Below are 13071 nucleotides of genomic sequence, written 5' to 3'. Positions count from 1 at the left end.
CATATCATATTTCTAGAGGTGATATAATAATTTGGTATTCTATCAGTGGCTTCTCCATTTCTCATCTAGCAAGAGCTCAAGCTATTGTCTTTTTCATATAAAGCAATATTAAGGAGATCCCTGGGTGGCTCAGCGGTTTAGCACCTGCCTTCAGCCAGGGCGTGATCCTGGAGTCCCAGGATCGAGTCCCACATCAGGCTCCCTGCATGGAGCCTGCTTCTCCCTCTGCCTGTGTCTTTGCCTCTCTCTCTCTCTCTCTCTCTCTCTCTCTCTCTCATGAATAAATTAAAAATCTTAAACAAAATAAAGCAATATTAAAACATCAATTTACTAAGTGTCTAGATGTGTGAGGCCTTGGGCTAGGCAATTTGCAACCTGCTGGGGCCCTGAAATGGCATCTATATTACATCATTCCCATGAATTTAACCACCCATGGGTGGAACCATGTGCCTTCCCAATGGATAAAACCCCTATGCTGACAGATCAAAGGGTCACATCACTACCTCAACTCCCAGGACATTAAGAATAGTACTGTTCTTCGGACATTTATTCTTTGAAAGGAGCATTTTTACATCTGGTTCCAGCTCTGAGTCAGGAACTGGATACATACACTCAAGGTATGCTAGGGAGAGACTATTAACCATGCAAACTAGCCCCAAATGGCTTTTCTGATTATTTGCTAGTATGCAGGTGGCTTCATGAAGAGGCCTGCAATTCTAGAATGTTAGTTTTTGTAGTATGAGAAAATCATAACTTTTTTTTTCCAGGAACTTGTTTTGCCATAGATTTAAGACAGTAATTTGTTACAGGCAAGAAATTTATAGGGGCTGCGTTATCGAGCCTAGAATCATCAAGAAATTCTATCAGAAGACACAATGTTTAAGTATAGGTCTAATTACTGCAATCATTTCTTTTTTGTTTCCTTTGCAGAGATCCACTTAATCCCATCTCTTAGTGTGGGCACAAGCTGACAGTTGCATGACAAGGAATGTTTCCCTTTGTAAAAAACCCACTTCCTTTCTGTGTAGTTTTAGCCTAATTGAAATGTTTCCTATTAAGCTCAATCAAGGCAGCAATTATCTAATTACTCACTTATGCTTCTCCAGCCAAAAATTTGCCTAAGCTGGTATATTGGAATGAGAGAGAACATATTTATTATTGCTTTTACATTTTCCTGTTTGGCTTTAGACAATAATCATAAACATTTACTTCTAGCTCACCAGCATATATCTAATTAATACTGCTATTTTCTATAAAATTGTATCACTGCAAGCTATAGCCCTGCCAAATGCAGTCCTGTCTACGAAATGTGCTTTAAAAGATTTGTGGTTATGCTACATGAATGGTGTCATTGGAGACAGGGAATAAGGAGAGAGGCTAGTGAAAACAAATCACAAACATATATTCAATCATTTCAAAGCCACGAGTTTTATGGCTTTACAAAATAAAAAATGAATAACAGATTTAATCGAGAAAATAATTTTTATAGCATCACTTTAAAGAAACATGTATCCTGTATGTCTGGATTTTTTCTTGATACAAATCCCTTAGGTCTCAAGATGATCACAACCAGTCAACAACACAGGTGGTCCACACTTTTTAGGTATAAATTAGAGGCATATATCATTAAAACCAGAATTAATTTTAGAGTTAGTGACCCTATGAGGTCACTCCTGATTAACTCAATTTTGATTGAGGTTGTACCAAAGCACAACGGACAAATTGGGTATGAGAGATTGATATTTTCATTTCCAGACAATAAATTTTATCGTTATTATTATCTTAAATGTTAACTAATGTGGGACTAACTCAGTCCTCTGCATGGAAAAAAGGCCCCCTGAAAATTGGTGCACTTCTGGGTGAATTTATAAGGAGGAAAAGGAACACCTCATCAATCTCCCAAATGCGGCACTTGACAATCTTTCACCTAAGTTTATCATAAGCCCAGAAAATGACTACACTCAATGAGAACAGCAACAACATCAAAATCAGTCTATGAGGACAATATTCCATTTACTGGAAGGAATTATGCATTGTTTTGGTAAAGAGAAGAGCTTTTCTTTTCTTTCTTTCTTTTTTTCTTCTTTCTTTCCTTCCTTTCTTATTTTTTCTTTCTTTTTTTTTTTTGCTTACACATGATGAATGAACCATGCACAATATTAGTAACCTCAAAGATAACAAGTTATCTACAAAAACCAAACAACCCCCCAAAAAAGAGCACTTCAGTTTCTAATAACTGATTTATTTCAGGTATACCCTGAGTGATGACTGATTAGTTAATTAAGCCTGAGTGGCTAGGCATTGGGAGTGGGGAAGATGTCATTTCAAAACCATGTTGTTATCTGCTTCCCAGTTTGGAAAGGAGTCTTTAAAAAAAATGCATTATATCTTAAAGGTGGTCCCAAAGATTCTGTGCTGTTTGATCCCTTCAGGAGAGGAGGGCAAGAATAAAATGTAGAGAAACAAAAGGAGAGAAACCAATTTCTTTGCCAGAATGGGGAGAATAATCAGACATTTGCCTTTCACTGGTCTTTTTTAGGAACTTGAAAGTCTGTGAAGTGTATTGAATAAAATGGCTGGAAAATGGATTTTGTTTCTTCATGTGACCAGTCACTGGAGAGGACAAATAAGTCTCAATATCCTGTCTGCAGTTTGACTCATCCCTGCTCTTTTCTCTCTCTGTAAGCAGCTTATATACTCCAAAGAGGGACTAAATTCATTTTACAATAGGCAGAGTGGGAGCCTGGGCTATCAGGTGAATCCATCATCTGAGAACAAACATAAAGACCACTCTATCAACCATTTGTTTAGAACTGCCCTCAGCAGAACCAAGATCAGTGAAATGTGGGTACATTGAACCTACCAATACTGCTTCCATACACAGGCCCACAAACCTTCTACTGCCCAGTAATAAACAAAAGGAAACAAGACGTTAAACCAATATGGTCCTTGTTTTCAACATTATTTAGCTTTTGAAATTTTCAAGTTGAGTTCCCACTGCCTTTATTTCCCCTCCTACTTTGCACTAGTTCTCATATTTCCATCCTTCCTCCACTGCAATAATTCAATAGAACTAATTATGTCTTTAAAAATAGTTAAATAAGCAAATGACTGAAGTTCTCTTTCTGTTTTCCCTGATGCTGGGTCAAATGGCTCCTCAAGTTGTTCTGAAATGAGACCCTTGCATGTCTGGCCAGAATCTTCTGGCCAGATTAGTTTTATATTGTCCCATTATTCCTCCCAGTGTGTTGAAGTGGTGCTATTTTATCCAGTTTTAAGTAATATTGGCTGGCAGATTTTAGGATAATACAAATTTAACACTAGAAAAGGTAAATATCCCAGTTTCTTAATTATAATTGTGTATTATATATATATATATATATTATTTATTCAAAGTTTTCCATTTGTGAGTTTTTTTTCTATTTTGTGCATTTTTAAAAGATTTTATTTATTTATTTGAGAGAGAGAACAAGCAGGGGGAGGGGCAAAGTGAGAGGGAAAAGCAGACACCTCGCTGAACAGGGAGCCTGACATGAAGCTCAATCCCAGGACCCTGAGATCACGACCTGAGGTGAAGTCAGATGCTTAAATGGCTGAGCCACCCAGGCGCCCCCTATTTTGGGCATTTTTAATACCTGATTGGTTTGTTAGTTATTTTGGTTCTAAGGCCTATAATATTAATGCTTCTCAGGTTTTTCTGATCATAAAGGCTCCAGCAGAAAGAACGGGAACAATATCATTTATCCTCTATTATTTTAAAAATGAAAATAAATTATTGGTGCTTTGACTACAGGTCATTGCTGCCTGCGATAAATGAAACTATCTGCTTTTCATCAATCTCTTCAGATCTTACAAGTCAAAGTTATTCAATACAAAGACCACCTACTATGGAAAAGTCTAATGTTAAAAACTCTTCATTTGTCATTCCCCAAGTTAAGAATATATTACACAATTTAAGGTTTGTAAAACATCATAACCCTGATTACACACTGGAATTACCCGGAAGCTTTTTAAGGCCATTTATGGCCCCAGGAATTATGACTTAATTTGTATGTCGTGTGCCTGGGTATCAGGACTTTACAACACCCCTTGGGTGATTCTGATATAAGTTCAAGGTTGAGAACTGCTGCTTTAGAATGAAAATTTACAAACACATGCACCAGTTAATCTGTAATTTTTTTAAAGTTTTTTTCTTTTAATCACCATCATTATTATCATCATTATTATCTTCATTATTATTATGAATACTATCACATCTTTCGACTCCAGAAAATAAACTGAGCCACAGTTTATTGCGTGACGCCAACATGGTTGGTCTGACATGCATTTCCTTCACCCCCTCCCCCCGCATGTGCTCATCCATCCGTCCATCCATCCACAGCAGGAATCAGAGGCTTGTGGCCCAAACGCACTCTGACTGAAGCTGATCGGCTTTCATTAATTAATTTTTAATACACACGCATACGCGCGTGCACGGCACACACACATGTGTCAGAAATAGCTAGAACGATGCTGGGAAATATCAGGTAGCTGTTAAAGCGAGTAGCCTCCAAATCAGTCGTCTTGGCCTGAAGATGTAAACGAGGAGGTGTGCTTCACTGAGTTTGGTTTTCATGTTTCCTACACCGAAGCCACCTCTCTCTCCTTCCCGGGCTCACGTCCGTCCAAGGCCACGTGGGAGGTTACGTCAAGATGTGGCCAATAGGGGATCCCTGGGTGGCGCAGCGGTTTGGCGCCTGCCTTTGGCCCAGGGCGCGATCCTGGAGACCCGGGATCGAATCCCACGTCGGGCTCCCGGTGCCTGGAGCCTGCTTCTCCCTCTGCCTATGTTTCTGCCTCTCTCTCTCTCTCTCTCTCTCTCTCTCTCTCTCTCTCTCTGTGACTATCATAAATAAATAAAAAAATCTAAAAAAAAAGATGTGGCCAATAAAGTCCAAAAAGCACTTTGGATACTGTTCTGGGTTCACGGTCGAGATCTCTGCACCAGCACCACGCTTAACGGTTTTTGCCGCGTGGGCTGCTTTCTTTTTTGCATCATAATGAGTCAAAATGTCAATAATGGCCATAAAGTACACTTCTTTTTCCTGGGCGAGTTTTCATGGCATTTAATTCCATAAACGTCAATGTTCGGATCAAACTCCCCAGGAGCCAAGGGCGGGGAGCTGTTCAGCGTGTTCCCGGGACTGTCTGGAGGGGTCCCGACGGGGTGGGTGCCATCGCTCTCACCCCCCTCTTCCCCGTCATTCTCTTCACACTCCACCTCCTCCCGTTGGGCTCTCTCCACATCGTGGATTCCCACCAGTAGGCTGTAGTCCATGAGCTTGAACTGGGCGAGAAACTCGACATCTTTCTTCAGTTTTTCCAGGAACACCTTTTTGTTGTTGTCAACAATATAAATCTTTTGACCCTCATTAATGAAATCATTATCCTTTAAAGTCGGTAGTTCTTTGGCCTTTTCCTTGTCGCTGGCTTCGCGAGCCGCCCTAGAGCCCTTTAAGTCGTATTTCCTATATACAGATAAACGGTGGCTGGACACCTTTCTCGTAACAATCACGTATATTTCAACTCCATCAACATTAAGCCGGTACATGCCCAAGAACTGGGGAATAAGCGTGATCCCGTGACATTCTACGACGTACCGGTGGTATTTCTTCAGGATGCTGTGCGTTTCGGCCACATCTTCACTCGTGATGGTCTTGATGATGTGTCTTTTGTCGTAGGCGGTGTGTGTGGAATCGAGCCCCGCTGCGTGCCTGGGAGTCGTTGGGAAGGGGTTCGCTCCTGGTCAAGGGATTCCGGAAATCCTGATCATCGAGGCCAAACCTTTCCCGCAGGTTACGGAAAACCATCGGGCAGTATTCCTTAAACTTGAAGTGGCTTGGCATGCTTTCTTTGTTAAAAAGGTGATTGTCCACCTTTATCTTTGAATAGGCTCCGAAGTCATCTGGCATCAACATACCAGGGATTTGAACGTGGCTCAGTTCAACGATGGAGCGGTTCACCCCCCACATCAGGACGCTGAGCAGGGGATCGCTGGCCCGAAAGAGCTTCACTTTCTGCGCTACGAAGTGCTTCTTCTTGGTCTTGGTCTTGCTCGCCAAGACGGAGGACCCCAGGTTGCCGGGGGTCGCCATGGTCGCCGCCTCTGTCCCCTCCACCGCCGCGCTCCCGAGGCCGGGGACCCGCCCTCTCTACACGCGGCCCCGGGGAGGCAGCCGCATCCCCCCCCATCCCCCGCTCCCCGCGGCGGCCGGGTGCGCTGTGCCCGCTGCGCCCGCTGCGCCCGCTCGGCCCCGCGGAGGAGGGAGCGCCGCGGCTCCGCGCTCAGCCCCTGTAATTTTTCTTTTAAGAGTTTCACCATTAGTTTGAGGTAAAACAGAACACTGCATTCATTCATTCATTTGCCATCAATATCATTTATGTTCACTATTATAGGCCACAGAATGACACATTTTTCACCACCTAACAGGCCACAAAAATCAAGACACCCCTTGTAAAAAGAGAGAGGGATTTGTGAAGAAGAACTAGTTTAAAGTGAAAAATAGTGTGGTAGGCAAAATAATAGCTTTCCAAGAGACCCCATCCTAACCCCTGAAATCTGAATGTATTTCTTTACATGAAAAAAGCAATTTTTGCAGATATAATTAAATGAATGACCTTGAGGTGGGGATAGTATCCTGGATCATCCAGGTAGGCCTATCTAATCACATGAATTCTTAAAATCAGAGAATGCTTCCCAGCTGTGGTCAGAGAAGTCCTGACTACAGAATAAAGGCCCAGAGAGATGCAACGTTGCTTTGAAGATACAGGAATGAGGCCATGAACCAAGGAATGCAGGAGGCCTCCAGAAGGTAAAAAAAAGAAAAGGAAACATTATTTCCTAGAGCTACCAGTAAAAAAGACCACCTTGCCGACACCTTGAGTTTGGCTCAATGAGACCCATGTTGAATTTCTGACCTAAGAACTATAGGAAAAAACAGCTGTGTTGTTTTAAACCACCAAGTTTGTAGCAGTTTGTTAGGGCAGCAATAGGAAAATAGCACAGATACTGATGTTAATTTTGAATCTCCCAGAGGCCTCAGGAAGAGGTTGGGGGGTACAGGGAATGCTATGTGGAGTCCTGAGATTTTGTCTTGAAGATCTCCAACTACGGGTACTATAAGGGACCTAGGGCCCTAGCTGTTGCTCTGAACTTCCCTTGGTTTGTGCAGAGATCATGCTTCCCACAGCTGCTCCTAGCCAGCAGCAAGGCCGAGGCAGCCAGGTTCCTGGGAGACCCAGAGATCCTCTGATTTTACCAATTTGGTAAGGACCCCACCCTGTGATGACTTAACTGAGCATTTCTTCAGCTGTTTTGTAGTCAGTCTAGGACAATTCCACCTGCCCTGCCCTTCCTCTCACCTGCACTCAGGGTCAGATTTGCACAGGGGTTGGACACAGCTATTCTATCTCTCTGGGCCCCTCCCCCAGTTTCTAGCACAGGCATTTCCTTCAGGACCAGCTACACAATTTGAGTACAAAGTAAAAACGTCGGGCCCTCTGTTCAAAAATCATGAAGAATTTTAAGCCTGGGATAGCAGAGCATTATGCCAACTAAGCATTCTAAAGGCAGGGTCCTGTGTGACTGCATTGTTGTGAGCAGCAGATATAAGTTGCTGATTAGTCATTAGCTATGATACATGCTCTTTGTTCTCCTTTATACTCTGAATGTTTTCTCTCAAGTTTCCCATAGGTTGGTGCCTATATGAAGAAATGGTGATATAGAGAACTTACAAGCAATGAAAGCAAGACAATTAGTTGAAGGAATAAAGGAGAGAATAGGGGGATGAAGAGGGGCGTGGTCTCAGCCAGGCAGTCAGAATTTTCTTAAGACCCACAGGTAAATGACAGGGCTATAGACTTGGTCTCCTGAAAGTGTCTTCAAACAGAAATGTTATGACAAGTATAGAGTATATGAAATGAAGTCAAAATAAAGATGTTCAAAATGAGGAGAAAGGAGAAAGAAAAGAAGAAATAAGGAAGCCTTGGAGTTGTCCCTACTTCTATCAATTAGTGATTGACTTCACTAGGAGACAAGGAAGGAATAAAAGGGAAGAAACAGCCCAAATCCCAGTAGGAAAGCAGGCAGTGCCCTGAACCACAGGACAATTTGTTCTCAGAACTAGAACCAAAGCAAAGTCAGTGAAGGATTACGTTGTGGGAACCCTGATGATAAACATACTCAAGATGAAGGAACAAGAGCTCCTTTCCCCCAATTTTGTGGGTACCAAAATTGAAAACAGGATGATGTAACTCATAGAAATTGAACAATTTAGGATTCAGCTCAATATTAACTGAACTTCTTCTACGTGCCAGGCACTGAGAACATGGTCTTACTCTTGCAGAGCTATGTACCAGCGAAGAGGCAGACTTTCTTAATGAGTCACCAAAAAAGTAAGAGGGAAGAGAGAAGACCAAACTGAGGGTGACTTCCTATAGGAGGAGATCATTTTCACTGAACAAGTGGATAACAAGTACAAACTAAACCATTGGTGAGAGGAAAGTTAACTTTGCAATAAATTACTATGCATGTTAATAATATTACTTTACACATGAGATGGAAATTAGGGGTGCCTGGGCATCTGCCTTTGGCTCAGGTCATGATCCCGGGATCCTGGGATCAAGTCCTGCATCAGGCTTCCTGCGAGGAGCCTGCTTCTCCCTCTGCCTATGTCTCAGCCTCTCTGTGTGTGTGTCTTTCATGAATAAGGAAAAAATAAAATAAAATAAAAATAAAATAAAATAAAATAGATGGAAATTAAATGCTTGATTAAAGAGACAAAATAAGATTTATAACTATATTATTTAAACTTGTATAAAGTGCTTTTTTATTCATGTTTTACACATTTAGAAACACTGAGAGGAGCCTCAAGAAACCTTAAGGTAGTCTGTTATTATCCCCATTTTACAAATGAGAAAACTAAGGAACAGAGAGGTTAACTGCTTTGCTTAAGTTCACACAAAGCCGTCATCTACACTGGACCCCATTTATCTGGATTTCTTGCCAATGATGCTGTTGGTCCACCCAGAATTTTCCCTAAGTGTGAACTCTGAAACAGTAGTTCTGTGGAATGTTGGCAAATTTCTATATTATGGTAAAGTAAGTCTTGGACATGCTGAGTGAACAGTTTTAAACAAGTTTCTTACTGTGACACTTCTCAGAGCCTTAACAATAGTCATGTACAATGTGAGTATCCAAGTGGGGGATATAGAAGGTGGCTTTTCTTCTTTGAGCACAGAACACTCTTTTCATGGTCTGTCTCTTGGACTTATAGTGATATGGAATGCACTGGAAAAGACTGCACCAATGTGTAACAAGGTGAGCAAGAAGCTAGACAGGTTTTGAGTATGGGAAGTGAAATACAAATATGAGTTTGAAAAATTACAATAAGATGATTCTTTAATAAATTATCCACTAGAAACAACTTAAGCAGAGAGGAGCTGGTGCCCCTAAACTAGACCACCAGACTTCCATAAATACCTAGGCAACACTAAGTCTAAATAAGTATGCACAGGTGTATTTCATCCTAGAGAATCCAGATATAAACCCTGTCTAGAGATAGCATTGTGTGAACTGTATGACAAAGAGTCTATTTCATCTGAGCAGGCCTGAGGAAAAAGATGCAAATTGGAAAGTATCATCTGAGACAACTGAAAAGGCTGTGGTCCGATGCCTTTAGTAGCAGATTATTTGAATGCCCATAAGGTGAATTGAGACAGTAACAGGAAGTTTACTTATATGTTTGTTATAGTTATATATTATCCATTGTACTCCTCCATTTAAACTTCTTTTTTAAAAAAGATTTTATTTATTTATTCATGAGAGAGAGAGAGAGAGAGAGAGAGAGAGAGAGAGGCAGAGACACAGGCAGAGGAAGAAGCAGGCTCCAAGCAGGGAGCCTGATGTGGGACTCGATCCCAGGACTCCAGGATCACGCCCTGGGCCGAAGGCAGGCGCTAAACCACAGAGCCACCCAGGGATACCCCATTTAACCTTCTAAGGGGCAGAGACTGTCATTTTCCCCCACTCATTTACCCCAAGAGTCTAGAACGGTGCTGCCACACAGTAGGAGATTAATAAACAGTAAATGAACAAAAGAACCTTATACTCAACTCAGAATCTTTGATAACTCTCTATCTATGCTCACTGCTTAGAGCAAACCCTCCTCAGCTTTTCCATCTTTTAAAAAAAACATTTATCAAATAATCTCTACACACAACAGAGGGCTCAGATTCATGACCCCGAGATCGAGAGTTGCATACCCTTCTGACTGAGCTAGCCAGGCAAGCCCATCTTTTCCATCTTAATGACAACTCCGGTTGACATAGTTCCTTGGGCTAAAAATCTTATTTACTTTAACTCCTCTTTCTCTCTCACCCTCATCCAATTGAATACTAAACTGAATCAAGTTTACATTTATGTGTATCTCAATTTTTATCTCTTCTTCCCATTTCCAATGACACCATTCTAGTCTAAGCCACTAGCAACTCTTGTCTGGCCTATTTCAATAGCCTCCTAATTGTTCTCCCTGTTATGTCTCAGACCCTGCTACCATTTCTTCTCTGCATAGCAACCAGAATTATTTTTTACAATGACCAATCAATCAGGTTCCATTACATGTGTGACCAAAACCTTCCAATGGCTTCCCATCAAACTCCGATGTCCTCACAAGGCCATGAGCTAGACCCCACTATTGCTCCAGCCTCTCAACTTCCCTCTGTCCTTCTCTGCTCCTTGTTCTCCATAGTTATATTCAGCACACTCCACACTGCAAGTCTTTCTCAGAGGCTATCTCACCTGAGAGACTTTCTTTAACCCCACTAATGTATAAGAGCCGCCTCCCCACCATGATGCCTTCTACCTTTTTTACTTTATTTTTTTCATAGCACTTCCCATTTTATAGATAGCTATTTGTTTTCTCTCTCTAAATTCTGCTAGAATACAAGCTCCATAATACTAGGGACTTTGAAAAAAAAATACTAGGGACTTTGTTTTGCTAAATTCTGTGGCTTTAGCATTTAGCAATTTCAGAATAGTACCTGTCATGTTGTAGCTGTTGAATTAAAAAAAAATGCTAAATGAATGAATTACTAACATTTGTCAAATGCTTATTAAATGCCAAGACTTTTAAATGTATTATTTTATATAATCTTTAAGAGGCAGTTGGTATAATTAACTTACTTTATAGGTGAAATTGATACCCAGAGAAGTTAAGTAATTTGCTCAAGGGCATACACATAGCAAGTGAAGGAGTCAGGAATTAAACCCAAACAGGCCAACTCTGGTCTGTACTTCTGTGTTCTACACTGTGTTTACGTTGCTATGGCAGATGTGTACAAGTCATTCTAGTAGTCTTGTTTTCATGATAGTTCCCAGAAAGGTATTTTTTTGTTCTTTCTTTCATTCATTCATGTATTCACATGTTAAGCATGTGATTGGCTCTAGGGTAGGGATACAAATTTAAATAAGAACCATTCTCTACTCACAAAGAGCTTACCTGACTAGAGGGGAAGGCAGACTTATAAATAAATAAATCCAAGATATGTATTTTTTTCCTCAGAAAATATAAATCATTTTACTCAAAATATTTCCCAGTTTTCCAGGAATTTTAGTCAAAATCATTACCTAAATGTTGTGATCTGTTTATCTCCATTGCCCCAAAACATGTAAATACCATATTTTGCATTTTTTTCTCCTTGCAAGTTGTTTCTGGTTCTTTGGAAAGTAGATGCAGTATAAATAGTTAAGTGACAGAAAATAGAAGTATTTCATTGTTCCTTAAATACTTTTGATATTTATCATCAACGCATAGCACTAGGCACTGTAAGGGATTACAAATAACATGGCATCAGCTCCTCCGTGAGTTCCCTACCAAGCAGAGGGACATGGAAGAAATAAGCTCAGTGCAAGACACCATAAAAAAGCAAAGTACAGGGTCTGATGTGTTTTCGGCAGAGAACTAGATTCTCTGGATGGAGTGTTGGGGATTTAAATGTAGACATTCCAGTTCTGGGGCCTTTATTCTTTTTTTTATAATAAATTTATTTTTTATTGGTGTTCAATTTGCCAACATACAGAATAACACCCAGTGCTCATCCCGTCAAGTGCCCCCCTCAGTGTGGGGTCTTTATTCTTAACCATGTCTCTCTACTATGCTATGAGGTTGGTGTGAATTTAGCATTGGTAAATATTATAAGGCAGAAAGTTCATCTCAGATATTTTAATGTAAACTATCTAAAGGCTTTATCTTCTGTGGAATTATTAAGGGCTCTACTAACCCTATGAGCTTTGTCTGCAGAGAAGACTGGTCTTTAGGATTATGCCCCTGTCAGACTTTTTAAAGATCCTGTATGACTTACACGTAAAGGAGGTACATGCATTCTTCCCTACTTCCTATTATATAACTTTGACCAAATTACTTCCCTGTACCTCTCCTGTAAATTGGGGTTAGTAGGAGTATCTATAGATACAGTGATTGGTGCTAAGGGTACAAAGATGATTAAAAAGCAAGAAAAAAAACCCCAAGCAGTTAGTTAAAATACAATAACACTCACATAAAACAACTGAAAACTGTACATAACGGTGTTAGCAATATAGTGTTATAGCTGTATACAATAGTGTGTCCTTATTAGAAATAGGGGCTAGTCCATGATCCTGATGTAGTCTTTCCATTAAGTCTACAGTTCAGAAACCATGATAGAGCAACAGGCCTTTTGTGATTACCTGCATTAAAAAAATATTTTATTTATGAGAGAGAGAGAGAGAGAGAATGAGAGCACACAAGCATAGGAATGTGAAAGCACAAGGAAGGGGAAGGGGCAAAAGGAGGGGAAGAAACCGACTCTCCAGTGAGCAGGGAGCCCAAGGCGGAGCTCTATCTCAGGACCCTGGGATCATGACCGGAGCCAAAGGCAAACACTTAATTGACTAAGCCGCTCAGGTGCCCCGATTACTTGCATTTTTAAAAGGGAACAGATATGATGGAAAATTGGCAGTATCTACTAAAGCTGAAAAATTTTATTCTTAGACAG

At 40.8% G+C, this 13071-nt stretch overlaps 2 protein-coding genes across 5 annotated transcripts in view; both read right to left on the bottom strand.

Annotated features, from left to right (window-relative positions):
* SLC25A21 (solute carrier family 25 member 21) overlaps positions 1 to 13071 on the bottom strand; it is a 473454-nt gene that overhangs the window by 300826 nt on the left and 159557 nt on the right. The window lies entirely within an intron of this gene.
* LOC129499519 (phosphatidylinositol 5-phosphate 4-kinase type-2 alpha-like) lies at positions 4923 to 6134 on the bottom strand (the record flags this gene model as incomplete). The annotated part of the gene is given in 3 exon segments (XM_055309280.1): positions 4923 to 5081; positions 5084 to 5731; positions 5733 to 6134. Coding segments are annotated over 3 exon segments (1209 nt in total), but the record flags the coding sequence as incomplete, so codon positions are not given.

Source organism: Nyctereutes procyonoides, unplaced genomic scaffold, assembly GCF_905146905.1.
Source record: "Nyctereutes procyonoides isolate TBG_1078 unplaced genomic scaffold, NYPRO_anot_genome, whole genome shotgun sequence".
Taxonomy (NCBI): Eukaryota; Metazoa; Chordata; class Mammalia; order Carnivora; family Canidae; genus Nyctereutes; species Nyctereutes procyonoides.
The sequence above is the reverse complement of the archived record's forward strand: the minus strand, read 5'-3'. Positions and strand labels throughout refer to the sequence as shown.